The sequence below is a fragment of the Fringilla coelebs genome, assembly GCF_963513975.1.
Source record: "Fringilla coelebs genome assembly, chromosome: 1".
Taxonomy (NCBI): domain Eukaryota; kingdom Metazoa; phylum Chordata; class Aves; order Passeriformes; family Fringillidae; genus Fringilla; species Fringilla coelebs.
In genome coordinates this window covers 131,192,813-131,217,670 of record NC_140028.1, presented here as the reverse complement: position 1 = coordinate 131,217,670, position 24,858 = coordinate 131,192,813, and the positions used below count along the sequence as shown (strand labels likewise).

The window sequence follows — 24,858 nt, the reverse complement described above, 5'->3', positions numbered from 1 at the left end:
ATCTGGAATACCTGGTGTCGTTTTAAGGTCAGGACCTACAAACAGCGAGGTGGGAGAGGCAAAGCACTGCCAGATGCTGTGACTGGCTTTGGTGACTGAGCACTCACAAGTGCTTGCGATCGTATTTTTGGGATGACTTTTAGAATAAGGTGTTATTCAATCAGATTAAGGAACCTGTTCCACAGGATATGCCACGTCTCTACAAATCTTACCTGAGGCAGTCCTGTGCCATAATCAGCTTTTTGGAATGACAGCAATTAGCTGTCATAGCAAAATGTTAAATGTTCACAGAAAACTTACATTTCTCTTGGCTTCTGCGCAACTTTTGAATTTGCTGATAACTTTCCCTCACCTGAAAAAATTATAATATAAAATGATAATCCCATTGACATACACATAATGTTCATTTTTAAATGCCTGTACCTTCCAAGCAGTAATTAATATGTGAGAATGTAGCTGCACAATTGATTCCTTTGGAGCTTTAAGTGATGCTTATCAGCTAGGTTTGTGTTCAAGGAACCTTCCAATGTGCCTTGTACATCTTTAAGGAGCATCCCTAGCAGAAACAAATATTTTAAAGCAAAATAGAAAAATATCTGTGCATCACCGAGACAGCAGTAAAAAGGGTGAGATTAGTAATTTATCATCCTTACTTAGTTAAATACAGTAATTAACATATTTTGATGTGTCTCTAAGGGAAAAATAAAGGAGGTAATCCAGACTGATTATCATTTCACATTTTTTACAATTTTATAATAAATAGGTTTTATGAGAAGTCATTTAAAAGATGAGGGCTCTTTTAGCATCTTCTCAGATTAAATTTCAAGGGAATGAATAGAGAAATGTAGGTGACATGCATGTGAATACCAAATAAATGTACTAATGCAGGTGATGGGACAGTATAAAATATATATTTCTTGAAAACAAACCAAACCAAACGAAACCAAACAAAATCCAAAAAACTCCTAACTGCAATTTTTCAGGAAATGTTTTTAGAGTAGAATAGTCACAGGAATGTGATAAGACCAAACTCTATTTCATACAGAAATTTTTGCACCATTTAGTTTCTAACAATTTGAAATGGTTCATAAAGACTGACATACTTTGCTTCAGCAGTGTTACTTTAGAAAAATAGATTTCAAAATTTCTTGTAAGGAATGTAATAATACTTTCATAATATTAATTATAACATAACCACACCTTTTGTTTGTCATTCTTCAGATAGAGAAATTTTGAAAACTGCAACTTTGACACATGATGTTGCATGACTGTTTAGATGCGTTAACATTGAGACACTTGATAATTTTATTTCTCATATGAGTTTTCCAAATTTTATTCCCCCACTAAGACTAAAAATTAAAGAAATCCCAGATATCAAAGTTTTCTGCACAGCAGAAATTCTAGTCTTTTAACAAGTGTGTACAGGAATTGACAGACACCCCCTGGAACTCTGTGACATACTTTATGCTTATAGTTAGCATTTCTTGGCTCGTTTTCAGCTCTTAGCATGTTGATGGATTCCAAGTACTGCTTCCTTCAAAAGAGACACCTAAACACTTGTGTTGAAAAGTCACATTCCATTGATGTGTGTTACATTTCCATTTAGGATCTGTGGTATTCAACATGGTACTAAATCATTTCTGGCAGAAGTAAAACAGAGTATGGATTGAGTTGTGAACCTGCCCTGGATCTTCTGTCTTAGCCCAGACTGTGTGAATATCAAATCATAATAAATTGAGAAACTACAGGGTAAAGTAACACCATGTTTGGGGGTAAACCAATGCAGCTTATTAAAGAACACAATCTCCCCAGGCAGGTGGTCACAGCACCAAGCCTGAGAGTTCAAGAAGCGTTTGGAGGATGCTCTCAGGCACACGGTGTGAGCCTTGGGGTGTCCTGGGCAGGGCCAGGAGTTGGAACCAACCATCCAGCTAAGAATATTCTGTGATTCTGTGGTAGTTACCAATATTTGCCTACAAAAATATTGCCTAAAAGGTACAATGTAATTCTCACCTTTCCAAAGGAATCCAAAATAATCAGATTAGTCCCATCTTTACTTCAAAGCAACACTAATTCTTCCCATAGGCTCATAATGACCATCTTTTCTGAGTTCTGTGTTACTTTTATATAACTTGATTCTGATTTACACCAAACATTCCATTCATTGACATAATCTTGGCTCTCAAGAACCATGTCAGATTCTGATTTCCTTCCCATTTTGAAATTTAACACACCATAATGTCAATTTTCTTGGTTAAAAAAAAATTGGGGAAAAAAAATTGAGATTCTGGCTTTCAGTTTGATAATGATAAGAAATTGGAACAGTACACATGTCAAACAACAAGTCATAGCCTAACACATCTAAACATGGAATGCATCAGAAGTATACAGCAATTGTTATAGAAATTTTGTTATATTCAGGGAAATGAAGAAAGTTTTTTCTTATATAATTATTTTTATTGTTGCAGAAGGTCTCTCTAAAAGCTAAACCTACAATACGTGGAAAAACAATCAAGTATTTTTTCAGAAATTAAAATTATAACATTTAATCCAGCCGTCCTACTTCTTCTTGTCTCCAGAATAGTTTCCATTATTGTTTTAACTCACCTAGTCTAAAGAATATGAAACTACTATCACCATATTGTATCTGCATTGGTGCATATTTCAGATGCTTCGTTTTCATTTCGGTGTATATACTCTCAGTATTTCTCTTTTTTTGAAAGAAATAATTTAAAAATCCAGGGGTGTAGAAAAGTATGGATTACTGGGATAAAAAACATGGTATAAATAAAAGAGCGACTTTGAATTTCACAGGAATGAAAATTTCATGGGAGGGAGTAGTAAAGCTTGCTTAAAAGGGTCTTTGTGTCAACTGATAGGAAAGAATTTGAAAAGCAATGTAGTACCTCAGAAAGAGTGAGTGATAGTTCATCTTTTGACTCTTGAACATGCTCCTGTCTACATGAAAAACTAGATGTGTTTATAGCACCATTTGATGTAAGAGTAAACCGACATTATCTGGAGCATGGCTAAGAGGATAGCATTAAATGTAACCTCCCATAACTCCAGAACACAGAAGTGGGTCAGAAAAATTGTACAGGATTGCTCTTATAAAAGTACATCATGTCCATTTCTACTCTCTTTTCAGGGAGCAGTTTCTAGAATACTGTTAAAAATTTTAAATTGTGGCATCACAATTGAAGTGGCTCAAGTTTCAGCTCAGTGACATGTAGCACACCAGTAAGTTCAAGTGGACAAAATACAAATAACAAACTGCAAATATATAATATTTTAAGCACACGGTAATGAAGAAGGAGCTAGATAGAACCAAAATATCTTTGCCTTGATACAGTGGAAAATTAGGGCATTCACTCTTCATGGTTTGGTCATCTCTTTTTATGACACACTAAATTTGCTTAAGAAGCACCTTATTGCTCTTGTCATTTCAGAAGGAAATTTTGTTTAACTGGGAAGAGAGATGGATAAGCCAAGTAAATGGAAGAAAAGAGATTAACATCAAAGGAGAGAACACACAATAATAATGTGAACCAAAATTTGGAAAATAATTAAATAAACCATAAAATATAATTGAAACAATATTTTTAAGTATCAGTACAATGTACTGGCATGCGTTCTCAGAAGACTGTCTCTGATAACCAAAGGCTAAACCAGGCCCTTGAATTATTGTCCTTGAAAAAGAAAAACAGCCCCCATCTCCCCCAAAAAAATCCCAATATATGTTCATCTTCTTCTGCAAATAAACCATAAACTGGAACAAAAACTGCTACTCCAATCCCATGAATGAAGAAATTAAAATTAACAGATCTTCCATCTGAATGTGCTGCCTCTGTGGGCCTCCCTTATGACAAGAATAGCACAAATACACTTCATCCATTTTATGGTCTCTAAAAGTAATAACATATGCATTAAAGCTGATCTTTAATCTATGTCTTATTTTTAATCTGTAATCTTTAATCTATATGTCTATATTAGCATTATGATGATCAACACAGACATCCAGGAAATAAAGAAAGAGAATTGTATATAGCAAATGCAAATATAATATTTGCATATATCTGTATAAATAACAAACTATACCATAAACCTCTTTAAGGAACTTAATTTCATAAAGGTGAATGAGCTTATAAAATGGGCTGGGAGGAGGAAAATCAAACAGAAAGATGTGAGAGAGAGCAAAGAAATTTCAAAGAGCGCTTGGCAGGTGGTTTAAGAACCCAAATCCCAGAACAGAAAAAGACCAAATAGGTTATAAACAGCTAATCTCATTTAGAAGGAAAGTCAATTCTCTCTGTCTTAAATTTATAATAAAGGAGAGAAAGGAAAAATGGATGGTAAATACTATAAATCACAAGTGGAGAAATTGGAAAAGAAGTGATGGAGGAAGTAAAAAGGGCAAAAGAAAAATCTGTAGTCATCAGAGGTGAGGGCAAGAAAGTTTCTGGAAATATATTGAGAACATAAAGTATCTTCTGGTCCAAATTGAAATTATTTACTTGTTAACAGTGATATAAAAAAGGCTATTCCATACAGATTTCTGTTCTATACTTGGAACAATGCCAGATGACTTAGCCACATCCATGATGTTTAGGATGATTGTGAGGCACCACTCTATCAATACTTAGGAAGGACCTTAAACAACATGTTCTAGAAATAAATATCTTTTGTCTCAGCTGGTTTAGGCCATGAACTCTCCTAATATTTAATGTTTATTTTTACTGAGTCTCAGAGCACTAGAAGAAAAAGCATCAAGCTAGATGATGCCATGATAGGATTTGAAAAGAATAAATAGGAAAATCTGTCATTTTGACATTAGTACCAGGGAGAATACTGGCATTACTGATACAGATCTCTATAAAATATTGAAGAATTTTAATGTAATTCATTTAATTTATTATGGATTATATAAAATAGATCTGTCAAAGTAACATTAATCAATTAATTTTTCTAGATGTCCCCTATCTTGTGTTAGTGAAAAGATTTGATTGGATGATTACAAAATCCCTTTGTGGTCCTTTCTGATTGAGCAAAACTGCAAGGAAATCTCATGTATTAAAGCTCCTTTACTTGGAGCATGAATTTTTTGTTATAGAATTGCTGCTAGATTCCTGGTTAATTTTAACCATCCTAGTCCAGAAGAGCTCAGTCTACTTTGAGCAAATGCAAGAGAAATAATATTTTGGTTTAGACTGATTTAAAAAAAGAAAAAAAAAAAAGAAAGCCACAATCTAAAATATTTTTTATAGCTTGCTATTATATCCTATTAAAAAAACATTTTTTTACTTCCTTCATGTATTTGATGAGGCTTCTGCTTTAACTCCCTCCAGTATCCTTCACACACATTTGCCCAGTTTGTAACTTTTCATTTGAAGTTCAGTGGCTGGTGACTATAAGCAAGGTTACATTTATCTTAAGTACATATTCAATTATTTCTTTTTAGTGATGGACTTGTTCTCTTGCAGAGCACTTCAAAGTCACCGTGGAGTGGTTGAGTCTACTTTCCTCTATGTAAACTATGAACACAGCACAATAATTTGGAAGAGATTTATCCTTTATGCTCTGTTGTTGTTCCCTCAGCATTATCATAGTTCCAAGAATCAACCTAAACAGCTAAATCAAAATTAGGTTTAATTCAGATTAATGACATTTTTTTTCCATGTGTGTACAAAGAGTTGGTGATGATAATTAAACATATATACCTGTAAATCATACCAGTGGTTAGGATTCAGTCTCCTCTCTGCTCTTTCCAAAATTCACTGCATTTCTCTATGCCTTCATTTATTTATTTGTAAAATGATATCATGGTAAGGATGAAGTTTTGTAGAAATCTGAGATCTGTCTATGAAAAGTGTTATTTAAAATCCATGTATGGACATGCAGACTGTCATTTTTGTTACTCTGAAAACATTCTGACGGCATTGAAGAAAGTTTGAGGTCAGGTTTTTGACTCACCTGTAGAATTCTGGGGTAATTTAGACTCTCTTTTCATTAAAATGTAAGTGATCTTGTATTCAGCCTGCTACAGTTAAAGCAAAGGAAAAAGAAGTGGTGAGACAGGCTTTAAAAACATGTGGAAAGTCTTAAATGATTTTAAAATAAGATTGCAATAAGTACTGAAATTTTTGAAAGGCAGTAGTCTTGCTCTGTAATGCCAGTTTCTTTGTTTTTAGCTGCTTAAAGGAGAGAGAAAAAGAAACAAAGTATATAAGATGATGGTTTTGATGTAAGAAGAGTGCAAACACCCTGACCAGTGAGGTAATATATGAACTTGAAGGGAAGATACAGACCCTGCCCCAGGTTTTTTATCACTGTAATGTGTTGATTTTTCTGAGTGAATAGCTCTGTACTCCAAAGTGACACTAAATACATCTAATCCAAGCACACAGTGTGCAGCCAGCTTGGTGGAGCCCATGACAATATGTTTGCTGTTTGCTGATAGAAACACGAGTGGGCAATAGCTCAGGCTTCCACAGGAGTGAGCTGCAGGCACACAGGGCGTGCTCTGTCCTCTTCCCTGTGCAAACAGCCTCCAAATGCATCTGCTTCAACTTTATCTGGGGGATTCTTGTGAGAAACACAATTGGGTCTTTGAATGCATCCACAAATGGATGCTTTCATTCAGCAACAGATGAAATCAGTTTAATTAGCAGGAATATTTGCAGGTCTGGTTAAACAGTAAGAGTTTCTCTGAAGACATGAAAAACAAAAAGTCCTCCAAAGGGCCATCTGTAATTTATCCTTCAGGTTAGATCTGTGATCAGCATCTCATTCACTGATAGATGGATTCTCTAGGACATGTCTGAGGACTGAGTTTTCCTCCCTCCTGCTATCATCTCATTCCCTAATCCAATCAGACAAGGATATTTTCTTTTTTGTCTTCTCATTCACTTCCACTCCCAATATTAAATCTGTTACAGCTGGCTATAATAGAACATGCTGTAAAGAATAATTACTTGCACACACTTCAAAGAGATCTGTAGCTATTTATGGGTAAAACAAATGAAAATTTATCAGCTAGCTTTTGAGCTTCATCTCTTATTGTTAATTCCTGTATATAATAGCTTTTCCAATTTATTTTTAGGATTTTATTTACCATAGTAAAGGCAAATTCCTTCATTGCTGTTTCCTCACTTAGCAAGCTAACACTGTAAGCTTTACATATGGAGTTTAATTATGTTGTCTAGTGGCTATCATTCCCATTTGATGGTTTGCAGTGTGAAATCATTTTACAAATAATGCATTTGGTTCCAATGTTAGGGTTACAGGCAAGATAATAATTACTGAAATTAAGATTCCTTTCTTCCTCAATTAACCCTTCTATGGTGAATTTGGTTAGAAACTAATTAAGGAGCCTTTTTGCTGAGTGGGAATAAATCTTTAAAGCAAATCAGGCCCTCAAACACATTAGTTCAAGGGCTTCAGTTCAAAGAAGGCTCTCTAAGTATAACAGGAGACATATACCTAATATGGTATATACATTTTTACCTGGGGCTGGAATGCATAATGAGTAGTTTGAGGGGTGCCTTGTGAATGATATTGCAGAACAAAAACATTCTAAATGTAATGGGAAAAAAGAATTTATTTTATACTAAAATGACATTTATAGCTTAATACATAGAAAATTACTTTTTTCTCAAAGATACCTTCTATTCACATCCATGCAGTTACACTGCTTGAAGAAGAAGAGGATTTGCTTCTCAGGATAGCTGCAGCAACAGTTCTTCTCCCCAGAATCTGAAACAGTTAACACTGAGAACCCCTGAAAAATGTATATAATGGCATAGCCCCTGGCAGAATACTTAGGAGGAGTTATACTGTCTCCCAGTGCCATACTCCTACAGTCCTCAAATTGAGACACTTGCCAGTTAAGAATGAGGCAAAACAGTTGTTGAGCAGCTCAGATTCCTCCTCATCTGTTGTTACCAATTCAACACTCTTGTTTGCGTTCTTTATTTGACACTATGCTTTCTTTAACCTTCATTTTCTGGCTGACACTCCTGCTCTCCCTATTATTCTTTTCATCCTTTGCCAAGATCAGTTCCAGCTTCACCTTGGCCTTCCTGACTGGTCCTTACACAGATGAGCAGCATTGCTATACTCTTCCCAGGACACCTGTCCCTGCTTTTACTACCTTTCCATTTCCATCTTGCCATTCTCCTTTCCTCTTACACCAAAGGATTGATGTAACTTCCTCAAAGATCTGCCGGGTTGGTTTTGCTCCCTTGTCCCAGAGGACAGTTTCTCAGGTGGGCCTATTGACTAAACCCTCGATTCCTCTCACCATATTGCAGTGATGGCAATTTGCTCCTGACTTTCTAGCAGAGCAGTGGGATACATCTCTGGTTTGCTGCCCCTGCTGTGTGCATTGCTGTAAAGGCACCTTAGCTGGGAGGTCAGCTGTGTCTCCTCCATAAAGGAACAGCCTGTAGAAATCAGGATAGACACCTTTAATAAACCCTGTGCACAATGAAAAGAGAGAGGTACTTTTCACTTTATCCCTCTTGATTTAGACAGCTGCTTTAAAAACAGGTGATTAGGCCCCTAAAGTGCTTGTTTCTTTCCAGTGGTTATGAATAAAGGCATCTGAAGTTGATCAGAAGAACAGCAATCCAGGCAAACATTTACCTGCACAGGAAAGAATAGAGATCAGGATCATAACTCTGGATAGAAAGCAAACTCAGTACTGCAAATGCAGCCAGCAGTGAGAAATCAGGTGCCCCTAGGTCAGTGCAAAGAAAGTACTGGCCCAAATAAAATGGCAATTTAAAAAAAGAACCAAACACAACCCCCCAGACATTAAGAATGGGAAGAAATTGCTAAATTACAGGTATTTAACCACTGTCATTTGATGTCTAGCAAAAGTAGGTGGTGAAGATGCAGCTCCATTAACTCATTTAAATCTCCTGGTGATTCACATCAGAGTTCCAGGAGGAAAAGCATGGATTCAGCAGTTTTTGACCGAGTCTTACACAGAACAACCAATGGGACTCACAGCAGTTCTACAAGTAAACCTTTCCCTGACAATGAACATTATTTTGTAGTCTTCCAATACTCTCTGTGGGTCCTCATAAAAAAGGGATGGTGGGATGGTTTACATTTAAATACAGAAATGTCCACACACAGGTCTACAAAAATCTTAGAAAGAACAGCAAATAAGTCTAAAAAAGAAATATAACTGCATGACAACTATATTTGTAGCAGATGAAGGACAGAACACAAGAAAGCTATTAAATAAATCATATTTTATTATACATGCCTGTATTTGGATGCCCAGTTAAGTACCTAATTATGTGAAAAATGCAACTGCTGTGTAAAGAAATGTTAATTTTCAAGCACACCTACTGAGCTTAAGGTTGTCATTCAGATATCTGCTCAATTGCTTGCTCTTGTACCCCACCTGCAGAAAATATCTGTGTGCTTGTCAGAAGTCTGGCACAGGTTATTAGTGAAGAAAACCAGGGCTTTTCAGGTTCAGCAGGCAGTCCCATGATCTATCCAACACAGCTGACAAATTTCATTATGACTCCTAACTAGAGCTCTGGCGGGGCAGCTTTGTTTTTTTTTGCTGAGGGGATGTGCAGGGAGAGCCCTTTCTCTCCTCAGACTGTAGAGCTTTGGATACCTTGGATTTCAGCTCCAGCTGATGAGTTCTCTGCTATGCTTACTTACATTTCTTTTTCTTTTTTCTACTTCTCTGACACATGCTGCATGCCATTAGAGAGCAAAAAATACTGCTGGAACTCCTATTCTTAGTGTTGGTCCATTTGCTTTTTTGATTATCATCCTAACTGTCAAAGAAATGAAATGGCATTGCTTTGCAGTACTGTGCTCCACAGTTCTCTGTTTCACACTGCTCTTTGTTTCCTTGACAGGTAGAAACTGCTTCTGTTTTTCCTCATGAATGCTTTATGTGTGATGCTGAACAGCTCACGGTGACAGCTAAAACATAGCAAGCTGCCCTAAAGGGCATTTCTCAAATGTGTTTCTTTGCCCTTTCTTCACATTGGACATGTTAATAAGGCTCAAGACTACCTGTGTTTTTCTGTGGAAAATAGGATCTTTACAGCTTAACTATCTCTACACTCATGTAAATATTACCTAGGTGAAAGAACATTTGGCTTTGTTCTGGGAAGATTGTTTGATTTCTTTTTTCAGCTTTGGCTTTAATATATTATTTGAAAAGCTCTTTTCTTGAACCAAAAGTGACATTGTCTTACATATTCATCCATTTGACTGCAAATTGCAGACAATGAGGTTGAGGGAATGTGCTGTGTGACTGGCCTGGCAAGGGACAAATGAACAGTGAGAGAGGGCACATAAAGGGACAGGTAAGAGCTATACACACAGGGAGCAACCATCTCTTTTCAAGAAGGTGAGGCCTAAGAGCATTAAAGAGGACTTTGCAGCTGTCCTGTTTTAGAGTCTAGTTCCATGAAGTACTGGATGTTGGGGCTGATACAAACTTTACAGAGAAACATACAGATTTGACAGGCTGGAGATAGGTCTGATGAAACGGTTAAGCTTTCATCAGGCACTAGGCAGCACGATGATTCTTGCTGCTTGGTGGTGTACCAGTTCCTCAGGCAATGTCCTGGCTTTCTCATCCCCATCCAACAGAGAGTGTCTGTGCAAAACCATCAGGATGGCTGAGAGCCAGAAACCCATCTTAAGCTCTCTGAGCAGATGATTCGTGGACAGCCCAGCTCTTCCTGCCTCCAGGTCAGTGCTCAAAGGCATATGTCTTGGGGTCCAAAAGGCTGAGAGCAAACAAAAAACTTCTGCTCTTAGTCTCCCAGCACTTATTTTTCTCTGACAGATGTTATCTGACTTTTTAAAAAATCCCACGCTTGAAGAACAGCTGATGTGACAGTGGTGAGAGATGCTCACTACAGCTTTCCAGCACTCTTCACAGAAAGAAATCACAGACCTTGTATGGCCTGTTTCCACCAAGTGTTTTTCCATGCCTCTCTGTCATATTATGTCTTTGCCACTAACTGGATTCTTTCATCTCAGCTGGACAAAAAAGAACCTGTCATCTCTTTAGAAGGGGGTTTTCACCCATTGGCTTTGTCATAATCTATGGCAAAAGCTAGACCTCTCTCCAGAAAGCAGTTGTCTCATGTATTTATCATTTTCTTGACCTCTACAAGTTGAGGACTCTTTGCCTCCAGCCCTGTTTTCTCAGAAGCCTGTTTGCCAGTGTACAGCTCTGTTCTGTGGCTAGACTGTTCCCCATACCTGAGCTGCAGAAAGCAGTATTTGCTTTTACAATGTTTGGTCAGCCTCCAGTTTATCCCACTGATGCATATTGATCTTCTGGCCCTGCTATAGTGAAACAACAGCAGGAGATGATGGCAGTGATTGGGATGTTGATCTTTAGGCACTAGTGGACAGTCAAGTAGGCACAGATGCTGAAAGAGGAGCAGCAGTTTAAAAATGACTGAGATATCAGAACCTTTCTTCAAATCTATTTTGCAAAAACAGCTCCATGGAAAATTTAGCATTGCATGGTGTTGATACAGTAGTTCTAAATTACACAGAGGAGTGCAGCCACCTCTGAACCAAGGGGCAAACGAATGCAGCAGTTTAGTTTCAGTTCTGGTCCTCAAAGCTTCCAATTTGGGCATCTGGCTGAATACACCAGAGCTCCCTCCCAGCTTGCAAACATTTTTTCCCCAAACCCTGGAGAAGTGGGGAAGGGGAAGGCATTTCTGCCATGGAGTATGGGAGCATGGATCTGGACTGAGTTGTAAGGTTAGATGTGACTTGCTGGCTCCTAGAGAGCACAGTGAACTCAGAGACAACTGTTTCTGCAGAGGATGCTTTTGACATTTTCTAGTTCACGTCTTCTCCTTAGTCTTCCTTATGTTATCGGTAATGCAAAATCAGGCAGTAAAAAATATATAAAGACAAAGAATTTTTCTCTCTCAAACAGCAATTACCTGGTTTATAGATGTGTGAGATGATTAAAAAATTGTGAAAATAACTATAAAGAGTTTCTTGATCAAATATTTCAGACAGTGGTTGTCTCCTTTGAGAAAACAGTACAGCCTGAAAAAGGTACAAAACCAACAGATAAGCCCCCACACATCTGCATATGCGTATCCAAGTAGAGAACTATAAAATATATTTTACATAGGAGCTCAGAGTTATTCCAGTATATGACTGTGGACTACATTTCAACAGGATGAATTAAATAGGAAAATGTTCACCTCACTGAATGGATTCTAGTTTTGTGTCTGTATTTGTCCACAACAGAACATTTTTGTACTCATCAAAAACCAAAAAAGCTGTCATTCATACATAGGCATCTATCAGATGAATAGCAGAGGGCAAATTATGCTGTTTTGTTAAGCAAAAATAACATTTTTAATCTCTTCTCACTATTATAGTATTTTAAGTTTACTTTTATTCTCCATTTACAAACTTCATGAAAAATTAATAAATTGAGTAACAGGAACTCTATCTGTTGTGTACTTCTCTAATCCCTTCTGTTTATATTCTTTTCACACAGAGATTGAAAGATTTAAAACAAAGGGAATTTGCTAGAAATGTGGCTTCAAAGTCATGGAAAGATGAGAAGAAACAGGAAAAAGCACTCAAGCGACTCCACCAGCTTGCAGAGTTACGGAAGCAGTCAGAATGGCAAGTTTTTAAAAATTATATGAAGTTTAATGCCCTCATTCCTCCCTTCCAGAAGAAATTATAATATTTTTACTCCTACACAAATAATGTGCAGAGATTGTGTGTACTGTAACCTGTTTTCAGCTGTCTTCAACTCCAAATGATCCTGTTCTGCAAACCATACATGGAAAACCTCTGCCTTAATTACATGCTGTTTGAAAGTTTGTCGTTTTCTCTCCTGTAGATAGTTATTCTCACATCTTCTAAATGGAGTGCTTTTAAGATGCTTTTATAATATCACCATTTTACCTTATCCAAACTGATCTGAAGAGATTAGTATGACTGTCAACATTTGATTGTAAGTTAATGGGAGAGGATAAAGCCTTTGTGAAAAATTTTTACTACCTTTAAGGTATTGGGATTATTCTTCAGTTTCTCTGTAGGATAATTTGAATGAAAAACAAGTAATTAACTGAATTAAGTTGGTCTAATACTGTTAGCTCTATTGATTAGTATCAAGATAGAGGACAAAGATTGCAGTAGTAAACCTTTAAATTTGAGAAATCTCCTTTGTTTAATGACATTAAATGCTTCAGTAGAATAGATTGGCATCAGACCAATTGTTTATAATAATCAATGGCCACAATGAGTTAATCAGATAAATAAACTGGCATTGTTTTAAATTCATCTGAAGATTACTGTACCCTGGAAATAACAGCATTCAGAGTTTATTACAAACTCATTTTGGCCTATGCAATTGCTTTTGAGCAATCTGCTGAAATATAACAATTTAGTGCTAATATATCACTTTTATGATTACTACTCCATTTTCATACAAATCTGCTGAAACAAATGTAACTGCCTGTGGGAAGCTTCCTTTATGCCCACACACTTGAAGATGTAGCCTCAGATAGAGCAATAATATCAGTGATAGCAGGAAAGCCTTTCAGGGAGGGAAAGAGCAGGTTTGCTTTTAGAAAGAGCCAGGAGTCCATAATATTCTGCATAGGGTGTGGAAGGGGAGAGCTTGCTATTCCTGCCTGTGATCACTAACAGGCTCAGGGGAGGCTGAGTGCCGGGATTTTGGCAGAGGGGTGGCACTCCCCATTGCTCAGGAAAGACAGAAGGTCAGCCTTTGTAAGCAGAAGTCCACACACAGACAATTGTTACCATACCTGAGCACTGTGTCTCAGGTTCCAACACAGTTCCTTACAACGAGCTAATTCAATTTGACAACAAAATTATTGTTAATCTTGGGCACAGAAAAATTTTATTTTGCTATTCCAAGAAGACTTTGAAAAGGATTTCTTCATATGCTTTCTCCAAGAGATAATTGTTCCTCATGTACAAATAGGGGTTAATCTGTACCTCCTGATGCTGAATTTCTGGCAAAGGCTAATATATTCTCTGAAATGCACATATATTCTCATTTTATGAGTTGACCCTACTCCATGGAGTCTTTCTGTCTTTCCCGTTGTTGATCAATGTATTTTTATAGCATTTATAAAACATGACTGCCAATTACAGACAACTTATATGCAGATCCAACAGTTTTAATTTATTTAATTTAGTTAAAATGTTTTGTATTTTTTATCAAACTCTTTATTTTATCTGGTTCTAGTTTTTTTTTTCCTTGTGTACTGTAGTACTGATCTGATAGCAAAAGTAGATAATTAGTCTAATGAAATGTATGTTTAAAATATATCTTGGAAAAACACTTTTATGGTGGCCAAATATGTCACATCTTTAATGGAAAATGGCACCAGTCCTTTCAGTCTCAGTTAATTACCTATTTCAAGAAATCAGTGGTTTGCTGTTTTTGTTAAAGCCCTAGAATAGGTAACTTTTTCTTTTTGTAAATTACAAGAGAACTAAATTACATTTAAAATCTGAGATATTTTGAAGTGAGGAATGATTTAATTAATGGAAGTAAGACACATAAAATGTGGCAAAGTAAGTCAAATCATGGTTGATAATGAGACCAGTGAAGTTGTGATTTTCTTCCCCTCCAATGTTTGCTGACAGTTTTAGTATTAATATCTCTTTTAATGTTTTGCAAAGTCATTTATTATGGAATAAAATAAGAATCTACTCTTTAAAAAGTGCTCCCTAAGCAAGCAGAATGTTTCTTTTTCTCTTCTAGAGCTTGATTTTGCAGATGCTCCAGGTAGAAGCATCTCTTTTTGAACATAGCACAATTTCCTTGGCAGAGGCCTTTCAGAAAAGCAAGACTTACCACAGCTTAGGTTCTCCTAAATATAAATTTGGAGTAAAATCAATATTTTTTCTGCTTGTACATGGGTATAACTGAAAAAGAACATTCATGTGCTGACATTAAAACATGTAATTTTCTATCTGTAAAGACTGTCTTGTCTTTACAAATAGACAAAATTCCAAACTGATGACAAACCACCTTTGTTGAAACTTAGCTTTACCTTGTAAAAAATTGAGTGACACCCTCCTTCACCAGACAGACATTGTCAAATGCAAGCTCTTTCATAACTTGGTTACTCAATGCAGCTTTCTTTTTTCCTTTATTTTTTTATCTTAAAGCATCACTGGGAGTGGACCGTTGCTTAAAGCCCCCCGATTAGTCCTGGAAAAGCAGCAATCACCAGATGGCATTTTCCTGTACAAGGGCAGCAAGTACACAGCGAGTTCTCAAAGAACCATCACAAGTGAAGGACAAGGCTTCTCCAAAAGCATACTAGAGAAACAGCAACTTTTTATAAGCAGGCACCACCCCCCTACTGAAAGACGCCATGCTCTTGGAAATCACATCTCACAGATGTTCCCATACAGCAACAATACCTCCCAAAGGGCAGGAGTGTCTTTTTCATTCTCTAAAAAGGTCCCTTTGAAGCTTGAGTCCTCAGCATCAGTCTTCAGTGAGAACTGTGAAGAAGGAAATGATTACAGCGAGTCCCCCAACCATAAAAAAAAGCAAACTATTGAGGGCTGTCATTCTGTCGCACTTTTGGAGGAACAACTGAAAGCAAGTTTGGATAAAGAGTCACCTATTGCACAAGACCAAATGGATTTGGATAACAGTGCATCAAGTCATGTAGCTGCAAAACCTAAAATGCTAAAGGAAAATGATAAAAGTAGTAATAGGGAATCAGAAGAAACATTCAGAGCTAATCCTTCATTTTCTAAAGCCAAAATACCACTTCCAAATTTGAATTTTTCTGCTTCACTGAGCGAAACAGAGCAAGAGAGCAAACAGAACGAATCTGAGCAATTCTTAGAAACTCCCATCTCATCTTCATGCCAAACTAGCGATTTGTGTACGCAGCTCAACACCTACAAGTACAGTAATGCTCACCTGCCTGCCCAGTTATCTGAGCTCCCTCGACAGCCAGCACCTGAGCTGACCTGTTCAAGCAACGTTAATGACAGCCCTGGAGTGATAAAAAGAGAAAGATCTTTGGAGATTACAGAAACCACAGATGGAAATATGGAAACACTTCAAAAGGAGACCATGGTTAAAGAAGTTAAGCCCCAGGCATTGCCTTTCCTCCACGTAGTGAGCAAAGATGGCACCACCGCTCTGCAGTGGCCCACAGAATTACTGTTGTTTACAAAAACTGAGCCCTGTATTTCATATGGCTGTAATCCATTGTATTTTGACTTCAGACTCTCTTTAAATCACAGGGAGGGTAAACAGCATGAAACAAACAAAGCAAGTTGTAAAGAGATCTCTAAAAACAAGACTGCAGATGAATATGAACCCTCAGGTTTAATAAAACACAAGCAAATGTCAAATGAACAAGATAATCAGTCGTTGAAACCAAAGAAGATGAAAGGTTCCCTAAATCCAAGAAAGGCCAAGCAAAAAGCTGAGTCAGACATAGGGGAAGAAATGAATGAAAATGGTCAAAAATGCATTGCTGATTATTTGAATGAAAATATACCCAAAGTGCCTGCTTACCTTGATGTCTCACAAAAAGATTATGCGACAGAAAAAAGTCTTTATACAGCATCACTGAGGAGACCTTTAAAGCATCATTTCCATGGCTGTGAAAGAAAAACTCAGAACATTAGAAACGAAAGTATTTCCTTTTCTGCTTTTATGTCTAGGATTAAAAACTCTGACTCTGAAAAATGTCATTTAATTGATTCTGAAGAAAAATATGAGAACCAAAATGACTCCAGATCCCTTCAAGATGTGGTCAGTTGCAGCAGTGACATAAGTGACAGTGGAAAAGATTCTAATGGAAGTTTCTTTAGTTGTAAATCCAGTTCAAACAGCAAGCATTCAGATAATGAAGGATGTGGAAGTTATACAAGATGCTGGAGATTCCCATCTCCTCAAAAGTCCTCGTCTGGCAGACATTCCAGCTATTCTGACACTTCAGTTAGCAGTACGAGTAGCTACATGAGTCCCACATCAAACAATCACAGAAGAAATAATTTGCTTTGTTGTTGTAAAAGAAAAAGCAAGACAGATGAAAGGCACAAACACAGAAAGCACAAGTGTATTTTCACTTCAAATGATACAGACGAGGATCATCTTTGTCATAGTAGAAGTCACAGAACCAGAAACTGTATTCAGAGTGGCACAATTAAATATCGAAGATGTTCAAGACATAAACTTTTACAAATCAGACACAGGTCTAAACACAGCAGATGTAGGCATCAGCATTTTGGCAAAGTACTTAGTAGTAGAAGCTGCCACAAATCCAAAAGTGGTTCCACTAGTGATTCAAGAAGCAGTGAAAGATCATCTAGCAGCAGAATATCGAGATGCAGCAGTTCAGGATCCGTCTCAAAAGAGATTGACAACTGTGACAACAAAACAAAAGAGGATTCTGAGAGAGTTTCTAATGCTGAACCAGGAAAAGCTGAAATTGCACATTCCAACTCTCTGAATGTGAATAGTCAGTCTAAAAACTTTGCCACCTGCTCTTCCAAAAACCTGGCAAAAGACATATGTGGAAAAAGAAAGTCAATGACAGCCAAATTACTTTTAGAAAGAGTGCAGTCTAAGAAAATCCAGGAAAAAACGCCTGATCCAGAGAGATTTTCAATCAGTAGTGGGATAGAATTAAAGGATCACTCACAAAGTCACTTTGCTCTTCAGTTTTCATCATCAGTAGATGACATTGCAATGTTACCTTTGCCAGAAAAAGTGCTAAGCATTGGTAAAAATGACATGAGACATAATGAAATCAGTTCGTTGGAAAACAGTGTGAGGAAAAACAACATTGAAGCATCAGAGATAACAAATGTTACTCTTTCACCTGGAACTGATTATGATCATTGTGTTCTTAAAGACATAATTCAAATTGAAACAGGCTATCAGAGCCCAAGCATAAAAAGGAACACAGCAATAAAGGAACAAACCAATCTCTTCATTAGTGAAGTGCAGCCCTTTATACAAAGCTGTGATCCAGTACCAAATGATTTCGCTGGTGCTTTTCCCTCTAATAGATATTCTGTTGCTAATTCGACAGAGACCAAAGAAGAACTACATGATGTAAACATGGACTTGAACCGGGCAGAAGGCAGTTCAGACTCTTTTTGTGACAATGCTATGCAGAAGTATGGTGATACACTAAATGACTTAGAAGTGTACAGTAAATCCACCCCTTTAACACAGCAACCTATCACATTTACACCAGAAGAAATAGACAAATACAGGTTGCTGCAGCTGCAAGCCCAGCAGCACATGCAGAAACAACTTCTGGCAAAACATCTGAAAGTTTTGCCTGCCCCAGGACCAGCTGCCTTCTCTGCAACACCAGCAGTTCCTGCCCTCCCTGTTCAGCAGCAGGCTACTGTCACCACCATCCACCACACGCTGCTGCAACGCTTTGCTGTCTCAGCCTCCGTGCACCCCCACGGCAGCCATCTCTCCCTGGCCCCCCTCCACCCCCTCTCTCAGGCACATTTCGCCCCCATATCCCTTTCCCCTTTAGCACCAGCCCTTATTCCCTCCCACCCTGCTTTGCTGACAGGACACCCCCTGCACTTGGTGTCCGCCACTCCCCTCCACCCTTCCCCACTGACCTTCCCTGCGCTGCCTCACGCTGCATACATCCCAGCCTTATTTACACCACACCTGAGCACAGCCACACCTTCTGCTATACACCCAAATCACTTAGTTCATCCCTTATTCCAAGGACAAGAGCCCCATCACTATTCTTGTTCTGTCCAGACCCAACAGTTACCTACAGCAAAAGAAGTTTTCAGTGTTTCTAGCTACTTAAACTAGCCCAAATGATTTCATCATGGCTCCAACCCCAAATTAAAATTAAAACAAAGCATTCAGCATTCAATCACGTTTGAGGAGAAATCTACTGCTTTGCTGAGAGCACAACAGCAAAGATTTTAAAGTCCACAATCTGGCTGACAGCATATGAATGTTGATTTTATTCTTGTATCACTGAGGAAAAGGTGCTTTACAGCCTTTTGTGATACTGTCACAACAAGGATGGGTGGCCAGTGTCATTCTACAGAATATTTTAAAATAATAGCTTGAAGTGAAGTCTATGACTGTCAGTAGGAGAGGGACCACAGCACCGAGACAAAATGGGATCAATATGGACACTGCTGAGGGATCTAAGGTAGCACAATTTAAGATTGAGCAATCTTGACACACCGCAAAGATTTGATTTTCTGAGTTTGTGTATGAAACAGTGCCTGGTTTGGTTAAGGTATTTTAGACCGAGGAAAAAATAAGGTATCTGGGACCAGCAGACCCTGGGACTGTCTCCTGGCCAAAGTAAACTGGGGAGGCTCAGAGGGAGGGGTGATGAGTGAACACTCACTCAGAAGGTGAGGATCACAACAACACCTTGAAGATCCTTTAGTGATTTCATCCCTGCCTGTGTTGCTTGGACAGTGTAAAGGGACTGCAGTCGGGCCACAGGTACATAACAAAGCGTTCCCTTAGCACAGGGAGCTCTGTGCTGGCTGAAGCAGGCTGCCTCTTTTCTCTCTGAGCCGAGCATCCAAGAAGGCTCACTGAGAAGCTGAGTTCTTTGGCACTGCCTGGGCATGCCTGTGTCCCAGGGCATGTCAGGGTGAGCTGCACCAGCCCAGAATTGCCAAGCAGCCAGTGCTGGCTTTGAACCTCACAGGTACTTGGCCAAAAGTTCCCACCAAACAGAGCTCTGATGTGTGGAAGAGTCTTTCCCAAAGAATGTGTCAATATTTTTCATCCCTTTCACATATAACAGAAACAATTGGCTGGTCCTATAAAATCATGCAGATATTCATAAAGATGCAGAAGTAAAATTCTGATCAAAAACTGGCTCTACAGGTTGAGACTTAGAGAAAAACCTGTTCAAGTAGTCAGCATTTAAAAGTTTATTGAATCTAAGCAAATATGTCAAGATTCTCGCATGGCTTCCCAAACTCTCAACAAGTAAATTGAAATTACAAATCGACAGGGTCTGAATGCATGTATCCAACCTTCAGAGTAATGTGTGGCTGAAATTGTTTGTAATAACTGTGTATCTGGAAATAGGTGAAGGCTTCAGCATCTCATTGAATGCCACAGTTTGAAATTTTTGATAATGTTTCTAACTGAACACAGGATATTTAGCATGAAATTAGTTTATAATTATGGTTAGACTGCATGCCTCCCCAATAAAATTGGACCACGAAGTATCCAACACACAGTACCTGTTTGTTTGGATTAAAAACATTTGAAATAATTTCAATTCATTTGCAATAAGTGCACAAATAAAGATCTTTCAGAATCAATATAAAACTCACCAAAAACTTCTGGAATAATTTTATTCCATTATATTCAGCTACCTGAAGAAGCTGAAAACTCTAATTGCAAATAGGTTGTGTCTTTAAAATACAACAGAACCATTTTTCTTCGTTTTAATCAAAATACATCGATCCATTGCAATAAAATGGAATTATTTTAATTTCTGTCTTTCTGGAGCTTCTTCAGCATAAACTGGTAATGCACCAAACTTTTGAGTTACTTTACAAGTTGTGACTGCTAGTTTTGTGTTTTCAGAGTAGCTTTAAACATCTGATGGCTTAGCTATTAAAAAAAAATCAGAAAAAAATTATGGAGACTATGCAGAAGCAAAACATTTTGGTAGTGAAAAAGGTTGGTGGCATCAGCACCCTCAAACATATTTTGGTTTGATTCCCAACTTTTTTTTTACTCTCATTAACAAAATGGATTAATGCCATTTTGGCGTTACTTATCTGTATGTAACTAGCATATAAATTATATTTATTTTTCTTGTTTAAATTGTAGTGTAATTCTTTACTTGAAATTATTGCTTCAGAATTCAGGAAGTCAAAAATTTTATTTGGGAAGAATGTAGAACTAAGTGTTTCCAGAGTTTAACAATTCTTCCTTTCAATTTTGTCTGAAAATTTTCCCAAAATAAGGCCTGAAATTACATATATTTTCTGTACTTCCAATACTTTATTTTCTGAGAATCAAACTTATTTCACTTATTCTGACTCAACACCTCTGAAAATTATTACTTGCTTGGATGGAGATCCCTCACTCAGTGGACCACCTGGAAACATTAGTCATAACTCTGTAGAACCATTCTGAATTGGACATCTAAAGTAGCAGGTCAGGTAGCACATCAGGAGGGACTGACTGGGCTGTGTGGCTGTCACCTGCAGTCCAGGGATAGTACAGCATAAAAGGTGCATTTCCAGCCCCACAAGCTTTTAAATTTGTGGGCCCACTTCCATCTCTGTTGAAGTAAACCCAGCTGTTCTCATTGTGTGTAAGAGTTCATTTGTACCCTATGTAGATAACACTAAAGGAAAAATATAGGACTGAAGGGATGATGGGCTAATCTCATCTTTAATGTGTGTACACATATTTTGTATTCCCACTTCTACCAGGCAATGTTAATACTATAGAAATTTCTGTGGCAAGAAACCTGACCAAATCAAACTTAACCATATCCTACTACATAGATAATTTATGGAAAATAGATGTATTTGTTTCCCTTAATGTATGCACAATACAATGGGACTTAGAATAAATGAAATCATAAGATTCCCATGCATCATTGTACATATCAACATGATAGGGCAAATAAATTGATAATGAAGATTAATTGGAACAATGGGAATTAGAATTTTGAGATGTATTCATGGGGAGAAAAAGAGAGATTAGGAACAGAAAGAGCACAACAGAAAAACAGTAATCACTGATTACCAAACACAGGCAACGTCCAATACCATTCTTAGTGCACAGGAGGAGTTTTCTTGGAGAAATGGAATAGAGCTATGAGAGAAATGGCACAGCTGAAATTATATATTTTCTCTAATTCCTGCCATATTTTTTCATCAGTAATGTACTTTAAATATGTATCATTATAATTATTAAAAGTATTATTGAGCCTGACGTATGGAGCCGTGCTACAATTTTGATTTTATTTAATGAGATTTTTAAAAGAGTTATAGTATCCTTATGGCACTGATATATACACACCAAGTTAACAATCTATTTTAGCTTGATTGTATATTCTTGATACATAATCTAAAGAAAAGACGTCACCCACACCATAAAATTCCAATAAAAAAAATTCTGAGACACACCATAGATAGACTTTTTTGTTGTTGTTTGGGACTTTTTTTTTTTTTTGTATTTGATGCATTTCTGGAATACATTCAACATGTATATTTGTTGTGCAGATTTGCATAAAAATGCCATTTGATCAGATTGATTTTAAAAGTGTCAAGTTTATATTTTAAACTGGATAATACTCTGGCTAGTATAAGATGTAAACTATTAATTTTGTTTTGTATTCTCTGTATAAAGTGTTTTATATTATACAGTAGCTAAGTGAATTGCACTATTGTACATGCAATGGGACTTTTGTTTTAGCTTATTCAAGGAATCCCTGGGAATGTAGTTTAATGCAATAATATTTTTTTTCAATAAAAAGGCTTACTGGTATAAAGAGTGTCAGTCATGTATTTTTAATGTAAAGCATACCAAAAGGCAGCAACCTAATAAAATGCAGAATGATGCAAACATATTCTGTATTTTAATCTCCAGAACTGAAATACATTTAATTCATTACTGTGGTTATAATCCTGAAATTTCGTAGAATGTTTCCTAAAGATTTTAGTATGTGTTACAAAAGTGGGTTGTTTAAATGGAACTGAAAATAAATATTCCTTACAAAAATTATTCTATCTATGTGTTTTTTCCAAGGACTTTTAATGTATAAGTATCCTCCAGAGTATTTTTTTGCGCTGATCAGTTTATTTATAATTAGACATACAACTCATCTGTCAGGTTCCCCAAATAATTGCAGTCGTTTGGTAAAGAATCTAACAGTAGGATCTACAAATGTGTCATTTATTCACTCTTCAATCATTCTTCAAATCTTCAAACCGTTATGATAAGTATCACTTTATCCCATGTTTTCCCTATTACCTCATATTTTTCCAGTTTGTTTATTGCATCCTTTTCCATCTGCCTTTCATTTAAATTGTTTTCTGACACAAGGCTTTTGGTTATGCAGGTACTCAGCTTCAGTGCTCCCAGAACTGCTGCACTATTCCCAAGGCTACTTATACCCCTCAGTGGATAGTTTCATAAGGGTCCTGTCTCCAGGTGAGCACAAAGACTGAAGGAAGGTAAAAACCAGTGTCTGCATGTCTGTACTAGATGAAGCTCTGTCTTTTGAGGTGAGATGTGACAGAGGTTATATTCTGTCCAGCCTATCTGCATAGCTGGAAATACCTTGGCCAATCTCTGGGACCAAACTAATTTACCATGCAGTGACATGTCATGACTCAGGCATACTGTAAAGTCTTGAAACCAATGCAGATCCATGGAGACATAATTGACACATTCAATTGAGGTCTTCCTTCTAGTTATTTTAGAATAAAAACAAAATTCATAATTAGACATATAAAGAATGTGTGTGTCTGAGGAAATCCCTTGCAAAACAATATCTATGACATTACTGTTAACTCAAATAAGCTTCCAGTTGAGATCAGATCCCACCTCTTTGTTGCTGAGCAAATCTTGGTACAAGCAGGGGGAAAAAACAAAAACAGAAACAAAACCAAAACCAAATCACCCACCTTGCCTTGACTGGGATATGATATGTGAATAAATGAAGTTGTCCACACCTAACTATTCCTGATAAAACTAACTATAACGCCAGCAAAATTCTTCCTACATTCTGGTGGGAAGTGTATAACCTTATTATGCAAAGTAAATGTCTTAATATGCATTTTATGCAGAAATATAAAGAATCACCATGAATGCAGCTCATTACCTTTCTCTTTCTAGACAGTAGGCACAATGTGTGCAGGAATAACAGGAATCTGCAAGTCAGTGAACTGCACTGCTGTCGTGCTGAGTTTGGGGCACACTGTTGTGATGTGCTTGAATATTTCCCTGCCCCAGGGCTAAGGGGAATTAACTGATTAATATTTCAGGTTATGAAAATATTCTCATTCAGGACCACCAGGATGAGCTGTAAGTCCCCATGTTGCTTGTCTATAGAGCATGAGGTAATTTTAACATACTTTTTATTATTCTTCAATGAACATATTATTTCCTTTAACAGAAAACACAGAAGATGCCAAAGCACCATCACAGAAATTTTAGACAGAAATAAATCTACAGTTCCATTAATGGGAATTTACTTTAAACATGGACAGCTTAACAGAGACCAATGTGTTTTGTATTTGTTTTTAAAAGCACTCTTGGCTGAGATGTCAAGCACTAGATACACAACTGTCTTGAAAGAAGAAGCAGCCCAAACTCATTTTTTATCACCTAGCTATGAAACTCTCAAAATAAAGATAAGATTGAAAAGCTTGTTAGTCTTCCATCAAAGGCATAAGCAGTTCTGCTGCCTCTACTTAAGTGCCCATCTGAAACTTATATTAAGCAAAAAAATCAATATTTCATTCTTATGAACCAATAAAATTTTTAGACCAAATAAATTTGTCATTTGCAAATCAATAAATTAAATGTATTTATCAATTTTATATATAAAACTGTTTAGTGTACTCCAAGCTGTGTATGAGTAAAATCAGCACTATTAATAAATAAGTCATTGAGAATGGAATGAGATAATTAGTTTCAGACAGCCATAAACCAACCATTCCTATGTAAAGCAATATGTTCTATAAAAAAATGGTTGAATTATAATTCACTTTCATCTTTTTTGCAAGTCATTTATGGGCTGCTTTCTGCCAGTCCCAGTGGAAACCCCTACCAAATTTATTAGAAATAGCTCT

General features: G+C 37.1%; 1 protein-coding gene across 1 annotated transcript in view; it reads left to right on the top strand.

Moving 5' to 3' along the window:
* Window positions 1-18,859, top strand: part of ZNF804B (zinc finger protein 804B) — a gene marked incomplete at both ends in the record, with an annotated part of 222,363 nt that extends 203,504 nt beyond the window's left edge. Inside the window, 2 exons of the mRNA XM_084216798.1 lie at window positions 12,533-12,663; window positions 15,196-18,859. Coding sequence (XP_084072924.1) covers window positions 12,533-12,663; window positions 15,196-18,859 — 3,795 coding nt within the window. The remainder of the gene's footprint in view (window positions 1-12,532; window positions 12,664-15,195) is intronic.
* Window positions 18,860-24,858: the final 5,999 nt, after the last annotated feature.